This window comes from Gymnoscopelus microlampas (assembly GCF_963454915.1).
Source record: "Gymnoscopelus microlampas genome assembly, chromosome: 9".
Lineage (NCBI taxonomy): Eukaryota > Metazoa > Chordata > Actinopteri > Myctophiformes > Myctophidae > Gymnoscopelus > Gymnoscopelus microlampas.
The window spans coordinates 55,287,530-55,297,093 of record NC_139946.1 but is presented as its reverse complement, the minus strand read 5'-3'; the positions used below and the strand labels follow the sequence as shown (position 1 = coordinate 55,297,093).

Genomic DNA, 9,564 nt, shown 5'->3' with positions numbered 1-9,564 from the left:
TTTACACCATTCACTTTAGTATACACATATATATACTGCTCAAAAAAATTAAGGGAACACTTTGATCCCTTAATTCTTTTGAGCAGTTTTCGTTAGCATTATGTACACAGTTCATGAAAAAACTCAAAAGAATTAAGGGATCAAAGTGTTCCCTTTATTTTTTTTAGCAGTTTATATTGTCCTCTATAAACACTCCTATTATTATAGTGCAATAACATATGAGCCAAGTAAAAATGTTTTAGTCTTAGCCTTAAATAGATATACTTTGCACCTTTTGTACCTGTTTTGTATACCTCTGTTCCTGTATGTATTTATTATGCTGTTCTCCCTGTGTAAGGAACCGTAATGTATTGTACTCTATTGTCTTCCTTTTTTAGTTTTTATGTGTTTTTTGTGGGGACTGTGGATGTAAATTAGCGTCTTTGCTAAATCCGGTGTATTTACATTAAATTAATTTGTGGTTTCCCGTCTAAATAAACAAATACATTAAAGTAAAGAAAGTAATATTATCCTTTTAACACATTCAATCAATCTGTGAACGCAACTGTGTCATTTTAGATTTATTTGGCTATTCAAAAATAGCAGATCTACAAGCTCATAGTGCGGCGCCGAGTACCGCACTATGAGCTTGTATATCTGCTACTTTTTAAATGTATTTTTGTGACAATTTGTCCACATCTTTCAATATATATATTTTTTTAAAGCAAACATTTTTAAGTCAAATCTTGTATATTGTATATTCAAAGATAGGCACACATTTTCACAAATATTCTCAAAAATAGCAGATCTACAAGCTCATAGCGCTATGAGCTTGTAGATCTGCTATGTTTTAATAGCCAAAGACATCTTAAGTGACACAGATGCGTTCCCACGTTGAATGGGTTAAAGAACCATTTAAGAAGCTGACCGACGCGTTTGGACACTTGGGTCTTCAACAGGGTCTTTTTTGAACAAGACCCAAGTGTCCAAACGCGTCAGTCAGCTGTTGCCTTGCTCATCTGCTAAATTAATCATTTATTTTTTTCATCTGAAGACGGGGGCGCCTCAGTATTTTCTCTCTACAGTCTGCCTCACCACAAGCAGAACTTTGGGTTCCTTTGCTTCTATTTCTATACAACCCGATCTCACACGACCTATACACTGCACGGGAGTGTGATTCCGTGCATAGACAAATGGAAAACCCGGAAAATCCGTGCATAGCCGCCTCGCATCTCCCCTATCGACTAAACCAGGGGTCTTCAACGTTTTCAGGCCAAGGACCCCTTGGCTGAGAGCGAGATAAAGCAGGGACCCCCATTATATATTCTATAGAATATTATTTTTTTTCATAGATTTCATAGGCAGCTTCATAGACTTGTTTCACAGCACTGTCATGTTGGATTCATGTTAATGTGTATTTCCAGACATTTAACCACATGCACTTAAAGTTTAAACAATACTTAGTATACCTGACCTTTCACTCTGTACTTAGCCTACTCTTTTCCCCCCCTATATTGAACCACTTTGCTGAAAATAGCAGATCTACAAGCGCACAACGCCTCGCAGCGCGAGGCGTGGTGTGCTTGTAGATCTGCTATTTTTGGCTAAAGTTCTCCTCAGAATAGGGATGCCTGGTTGAAGTGGTTAATGTAAAAATCACACAAAGATTTGGCGGACCCCCTGTAGTAACTCTGAGGACCCCCTGTTGAGGACCCCTGGACTAAACCATTTCTGAGGCGCGCAGTCTCAAGGGAACTGGAGCCACGTGAGGGGCCACCGAGCGAGCTAAAAGCGAGCGAGTTGCCGTCCCGAACGTTTGCGACGTTCCCTTGAGCCTACTCAGCACGGATATTCTGGTTTTCTAGGCGACTATGCACGGAATGACGTGCAATGGGTCCGTGCAATGTATACGACATTCTGTGAGATCAGGCTGTACTATACCTGTTCCACTGAAGAGCTGCTCTTTTGTCTCATCGTGTCTGTGTGTGTGTGTGTGTGTGTGTGTGTGTGTGTGTGTGTGTGTGTGTGTGTGTGTGTGTGTGTGTGTGTGTGTGTGTGTGTGTGTGTGTGTGTGTTGTAGGATCAAAGCCATAGAGAGTGAGAGTAAAGAAGATGACACTAAGTGGTTGACCTACTGGGTGGTTTATGGTATCTTCAGCGTCGGGGAGTTCTTCTCTGACATCTTCCTCTACTGGTTCCCTTTCTACTACGCCTTCAAGGTAAAACATGTCCTATAGATCTACTTTCTAGTACACTTTCAAGGCAAACTCTCATGTTTTATAGATCTACTGTCCCATTCGAACCATCCTTCATGAGCTTTTAGGTGTTGATGAAAAATAATGCTATGAATGATGAGCGTGAATTGAAACGGCTGCAGGCTTGATGGCTGCTCTTTTACTGTCACCCTCCTCTTTTCATTACCTTCCTCACCTGGGTGCTGCATTGTAGTTTAGATTGTGATGATAGCTGATGACTTTAGCTCCTTTATATCTATTGTAAATGTGAAATAATATGTGATAGAACCATCAGTGTACATGGAGATCAGTGACATTTACTGTACGTACAACCAACCACACAATGATTCAGTGAATCCAATACGTGGACATTTTATTTCAGACTTGAATTCTCTGCTGAATCCAGATGTTTCTCCATGCAGTATCTCTTCTTGCTGTGGTGCATGGCTCCAGATGTTTAATCCAGATGTTTCCCCACACAGTGCTTCTTCCTGTTATGGTGCATGGCTCCAGATGTTTCATGAATCCAGATGTTTCCCCACACAGTGCTTGTTCCTGTTATGGTGCATGGCTCCGGTATCGTGGAACGGCTCTCAGATCCTCTACACTCGCATCGTGCGTCCCATCTTCCTGCGTCACGAGTCGACGGTGGACCAGATGGTCAACGACATCAGTGGGAGGGCCATGGACGCCGCCGAGACCGTCACCAGAGAAGGTACTGGACTCTATGCGGTATTATCCAAGGCCACGTTCACACTGCCACCTATTTAACTGACTCCACCGGTATGTGTCCAGCTGAACCCGGGGCTGCTAGTCGTTCCCTGTACCAAAAATATTTAACCTCAGCCAATAGGAACACAGAAGGGGCGGGGCAGCAGCAATTTACAGCCCCTTCCCAATTGGCCATCTAAGAGAACCCACCAAGTCTGGAAACTTGTATCTCCAGATTCAAACTTTCTATATGTTTTTTTTCACACATCAATGCAACAGCTTGTAGATCAGCTTTTCCCTACTTTAACATAAGTAGTGAAAAGCTGATCTACAAGCTGTGTGTGATGCAGAATGGTGAACGGCTACTTCACACTGAAACTCTCTCCTGTCTTCTTTCCTTCCTTCCCTCCTTACTTCCTCCTCTCCTCAGTCCTATCTACTCTCATTAAGAACCGCTCCCCCCCTCAGACCCCTGCCCAGGTGGAGGAGGGGCCATCCTCCGGGGGGAGGAGCTTACCCAGTTCAGAACCAGAAGCAGAAGTGCTGACCCCCACCCCTCCGTCCAAACCCAGACCCAACAAGTCCAAAGTGGCCCCGGCCCCGTCCGAGGACCAGGAGGACAGACCAGTACGTACCCCAGTAGTCTAGACCCAGGGACCCCCCAGGTCCATATGCATCAGGACAGGGACCCCCCAGGTTCATATGCATCAGGACAGGGACCCCCCAGGTTCATATGCATCAGGACATGGACCCCATTTTTTGTCTCTAATTTACTCTTATACCAATTAATTCCTCCCCACACACATGTGTGTGTTGTCACTGCTGTTCCTACTGACTCACCTGCCATTGAGGAGCCCCCACCAGGAGGACGTAGAGCCTTCATCCCACTCGTCCCGTTCAACATCCCCCGCCGGCAGGCTCCGCAGATCAGCTCCTCCCCCCCCCCGAACACGACCACTCAATGATTCTTCTAACCATAGTGGCCACACAGTTAAAGGTGTACTTCACCCATTTTCAACCTTGTCTTCATTTAATTTGTCCTCACTAATGCTCATTATAAGATGGAGCCATTTCTGTCTCTACACTGTGGACCGTTCAGAAACCTGCCTACCAGTGACATCATCGGTAGGCAGACAGACAGACAGACAGACACAGCAGGCACACAATAGAAACAAAAATAACATTATTGTGGTTTTGAACTTGCAACCTCATGTCTGTTGCAGCTTTTCCTTGGGTAACCAGAATGGTAAGTGACCAGTAGTTAGTGTAGTTAGTAGTTATTACCCATAACAGTAGTAATAGTTACTAATCATAGAGGTAGATTGTGAACCGTAGTTACTGAACTGTAGTAGTGAACTTTCCATAGAACACCTTGGACAACGCTCCACACGTCCTAGACCTAGACTCTTCTCCCTTCTGGCTCCCAAACTGCGGAACAAACTTCCCGTTGCAGTTAGAACGGCAGATTCAGTCCCAATCTTTTGTTGTATTATGAAAACCCACCTCTTCAGACTCCACCTCAGCCCCGCAGCATGCATGGATTTGTTCCCCTGTTTATTGTTACTTAGACTTGTCTTTCTTGACCACAATGTGTATTTTGATAGCAGTTTTTTTTTAGACAGATACTAGGTCCGTTGTCTACCGGGTATCCTATAGTTTCAGATTATTATTTTGATAGTATAGTGTTGCTAGGTTCTTGGTTTACCTGTGATCCTAGTGTACTGAGACACTACACTGCCTCTCTGCATTCTATGTATGTGTTTACCAGTGGCGTGCACAGACATTTTGAGGGGCAGGTGCTCAAGTAAATTATACTTTTTTTTGTTTACTTGGTCTGCTCTTTTTTTCCCTCTACACCTATACCTCTTTGCCAAAAATAGCCGATCTGCGAGGCGTTGTGGGCTTGTAAATCTGCTATTTTTGGCTAAAGTTCTCCTCAGAAAAGGGATGCTAGGTTTCGAGTGGTTATAGTAGAAAGAAAAATCATATCACATAAAGATTTGGCGGACCGCCTATAGTAACTCTGAGGACCCCCTGTTGAAGACTCCTGCTGTAAACTGAAAAAAAAAAAACGTTTTTAATTTTTTTTCAAAAGGGCACTTCTGGTCAAGAGGGCAAAGGGCAGGTGCTCTAGCACCACCTAGAGTCTATCTGTGCACGTCCCTGGTGTTTACCTTGTTTACTGTAAGTTTGCACTCTGGATGAGAGCATCTTATAAATGCCTACATTGTAAATTGTATTAATAGTTATATAGAGGCAGAGTGACCACTTGGGAATTGGAGGGGTTTGCGGTTCAATCCCACCTGGGTTACACTGAACCCCTAACTGCTGGAGCCTTGCGTGGTTTCCTCTGCATCGCATTGTGGCACGGTGAGCTTGTAGATCTGCTATTTTCTAGTAGCCTGAGTATAGGAAGGCTTAAGTGGTTAAACTGTTGCTGGGGGACCCTCAGGAACTCCCTCAAGGGCCCCTGTGGGTCTCACTTTGAGAACTTGTGTGTGTGTGTGTGTGTGTGTGTGTGTGTGTGTGTGTGTGTGTGTGTGTGTGTGTGTGTGTGTGTGTGTGTGTGTGTAGGCCGGTACAAAGTCGCCGTAGACGGGTATTCACGTGTGTCGGGGGTGAGGAACAGTCGTACAATAGTTCTTATCGGAACAGGCCTGCGAGAGTATGTAGGACGGGACAGTGTTGCCATGTCCGCTGATTATAAGCGACTTTGCTTGTAAATATTGGTAGTTGGGGGGTTGCGGGGTTTTTTTTGGGCTTGTTTCTAAAGTGTAGTTGATTATTTGGGATAATTATTATTTAAACCAGTGGTTCTCAAATATGTTCATGTCATGGACCCCCAAATTAATATGCATTTGTCCCTAACCCCCCATCAGAAAATGTTTTGTGCCAGATTTGTGTTGTTAGAATGTTTCAAAAATCTTCCAAATATTCCACATTTTATTTCATGATCTTTTGAAAATAGCAGATCTACAAGCTCACAACGGGTCGCACAACGGGTTTTTTTTTGGAGGGGGGGGGGGGGGTATAGTTTTAATTGTCTTAAACGGAAAAGAGGCTTACATTTGAGCACAGGGACAGATGGGAGGGGCTACTGATCTCCAAGGCAACAGCTGCTGTTGTTATCCGTCACCATAGAAACCCAGGGTACACAATACATGCACTTAAGCTTATCAGTGTTAATTTCACTCCACAGACAGAGTTACGGGTCCATTTGGTTTTATTTGTACAGAGTTACGGGTCCTTTTGGTTCTATTTGTACAGAGTTAAGGGTCCATTTGGTTCTATTTGTACAGAGTTAAGGGTCCATTTGGTTCTATTTGTACAGAGTTAAGGGTCCATTTGGTTCTATTTGTACAGAGTTATGGGTCCATTTGGTTCTATTTGTACAGAGTTATGGGTCCATTTGGTTCCATTTGTACACCTTTCAGAGTATATTTTTTGTTAAAAGGTTAAGAAGTGATATTGTGATAGTAATCATTGCTACACCTACAAAGTGTTTGTTGGGTCACAGGGGTCTCTCCAGCTCTTTAGTACATTTTCAGGTAGGTGACAACATTTAAGCCAATCAGGAGAGAGCACTGAAAATGCATGTTCTGTCTAATAAAGAGCTGGAGAGACATGGGAGACTCCTTTGACTGAACAAACACTATAGCAATGAGTACAATCACAATATAGAGCTATTTAACACTTATTTTAACCAAAGTAAATCACTTACCCTACCTTTAAATTAACACTAGAATGTGCCATGTGACCACAGACTCTCACAAGAAGTGCTTGTGGTTCATTTGAAGTCATATAGCTCCCCCTAGCGGTGCATGCTGTTCCTTACACCCCACATGACCTGAGTGTGTTAGAACTGTCAGGTACGTGCACAGATAGACTCTAGGTGGCGCTAGAGCACCTGCCCTTTGCCCTCTTGACCAGAAGTGCCATTTTTTCCCCCAGTTTACAGCAGGGGTCTTCAACAGGGGGTCCGGGACCCCTAGGGGATCCTCAGAGTTACTACAGGGGGTCCGCCAAATCTTTATGTGATATGATTTTTCTTTTTACCATAACCACTCGAAACCTAGCATCCCTTTTCTGAGGAGAACTTTAGCCAAAAATAGCCGATCTACAAGCTCACAACGCCTCGCGCTGCGAGGCGTTGTGGGCTTGTAGATCGGCTATTTTTTGGCAAAGAGGTATAGGTGTAGAGGGAAAAAAGAGCAGACCAAGTAAACAAAAAAAAAGTATAATTTACTTGAGCGCCTGCCCCTCAGAATGTCTGTGCACGCCACTGAGAACTGTTGTACTCCATCATGACATTGAAGAGCTGATTTAAATGATCTGTGACCGTGTTTCACCCACAGTACTGGAGCTAGCCGCTGCTGCTGCTGCCATGAAACATCACGGTGATGGAGGAGAGCAGAGGGACTCGAACCAGTGACTCAAAGAAGAAACAACAACAACAACAACAACAGTGACATTCACGGATGCTGAGTCCATACAACATTGTCTCTGTTCGGGCAGAAACCAACTATGTCCAAAATATAAACTTTTCAGGAAATGTTAAACGAAAAGCAAACTTTCCTGGGGTTAGGCTTAACATTAGCTGCTGTTATGCAGCAGCTAATGGGGATCCTTATAACACTTTATAAACTCAATTAACTTTAACTAATTTGACTAATTAACTTTAGTTGAACTGTCTTCTGAGTTAAATTAACTCTAAAAACCAAATTGATAAATAACACTCATTTTACTGTAGCCACTGTTGCTATGAGGATGCATGAATCTGGCTTTATTACGTACCCCAGTAGTCTAGACCCAGGGACCCACCAGATTCATATGCATCAGGACATGGACCCATGGTTCTCTATTTTCCATGTCTACCATGTGTATTTCATCATTTTGTTTCATTAGTTTGGTAACTAGATTATCGGTTTTAGATTATAATAATTACAAAACGTGTAACAAACCAATTAAGTCCTTTTATACTTTGTATACTTGAAATAGCTGATCTACAAGCTTGTAGATCAGCTATTTTAGAAAGATTTAGAATTTTTATGAACGTAAAAAATAAGATGCAGAGCAGCTGTGTTGGTCAGGGGATCTTAGAATAATCTCACATTCTATTCCAATTCACTTTTTAAACAATTATTTTACTGATTTTCCTTTCAGACCCCAAATTAGATATTGCTCAATTTTTCAAATATTCAATTCCAATTTGAAGCTCAGATTCTACTAAGATCCCCCGGGCCCTGTGAAGGTATCTTAGTATAATCTGAGATTCAATTCGAATTCACTTCTCAAGTCTATCTTACTGATTTTAGTTTCAGAACCTAAATAAAACATTGCTTGTTTCTGTCTGCTTCTGTGATGTATGTCCTGTAATGTACTTTGTGTAATGTATTGTGTATGTCCTGCCTGTATCTTGAACGGTGACGTCATGGACACAAAGCAAATTTCGGTGAAAGCTGACAATAAAGTTGTATCGTATCGTATCGTATCGTATTGCTTCATTTTTTTTATATATTAGTAAGTATGTTAGTTAGTTATATATTAGTATTAGTAAGTATATATAAAAACAAGTTAAAACCGCTTCGGTGAAATAAATTTTACCGAAACGAAAATTACCAATCAACTCTAAATTGCCTGAAACGTACTCCAAACCGTTTTTTTGGGGGACGATTTTGGCCTCCACACTTAGTGATTTTTTCGGATTTAACTTAGGTTTCGGTGGTGACCAACTTTCGTTTCGGTAGTTTGATTACAAAATGTAAGTTGTGTAAAAAATAATCTGACTATACTAAGTTGTTATTTGTTTGTTTAAGTCAGGCTATACTCTACTCAGAGTCATAAGTTTACAAAATGTACTAAAGTACAGTGAACGTATGTGCGGCTTGTCTTCATCACTGAAAATAACGTACATGTAAACTGATATAAAACTGCTGTCATGTGCAGTTGGGATGAAGAAACACAACCATTTCACTCCTAATAATACCTATTTGATTTGACATCCTGACTTGCTGCTGTAGCTGAGGCTTGAACCTGTTACCTGCGGCTCACTAGTCAGTGACTCTATCCATTCACCTACAGCTGTTTCCTTGGAATCTGTGGTTCTGTAACGTTTTGTTGTCAACCCCCCAAATTGACATGTATTTGGGCAGTGGACCCCAATGTGAAAAGATGTAGTGTCAGGGCCCCCCATGAAAAAGATTTATATTTATGCTGTAACACATTTTTTTAAAGTTATTTGTCTTGTTTGTTGTTCAAGTCAAAGCACCAGGAAGACTGTACTTGTCAGCCATCTGTTAGCTCAATGGGTTGAGAAGCAGTATTCATGATCCAGAGGCCATGAGTTCAAATCCCATTGATGTCTTTCCTATGATTCTTTCCTTTGCAGACTGGCTTCCAGAAAATCAACTGAAAAGTACCAGGAAGGCTATATTTGTCATCCAACTGTTAGCTCAATGGGTTGAGACGCAGTATTCATGATCCAGAGGCCATGAGTTCAAATCCCATTGATGTCTTTCCTATGATTCTTTCCTTTGCAGACTGGCTTCCAGAAGATCAACTGAAAAGTACCAGGAAGGCTATATTTGTCATCCAACTGTTAGCTCAATGGGTTGAGACGCAGTATACATGATCCAGAGGC

General features: G+C 42.2%; 1 protein-coding gene across 2 annotated transcripts in view; it reads left to right on the top strand.

Annotated features, from left to right (window-relative positions):
* LOC311052186 (receptor expression-enhancing protein 6-like) overlaps positions 1–8,371 on the top strand; it is a 14,545-nt gene extending 6,174 nt beyond the window's left edge. Inside the window, exons 3-6 of one of the 2 annotated variants that reach the window (XM_084067011.1) lie at positions 2,060–2,198; positions 2,760–2,928; positions 3,355–3,551; positions 7,280–8,371. In XM_084067011.1, coding sequence (XP_083923137.1) covers positions 2,060–2,198; positions 2,760–2,928; positions 3,355–3,551; positions 7,280–7,291 — 517 coding nt within the window. In that variant the 3' untranslated portion in view covers positions 7,292–8,371. The remainder of the gene's footprint in view (positions 1–2,059; positions 2,199–2,759; positions 2,929–3,354; positions 3,552–7,279) is intronic. The other variant, XM_084067012.1, reaches the window with a different exon arrangement.
* The last annotated feature ends 1,193 nt before the right edge of the window (positions 8,372–9,564 follow it).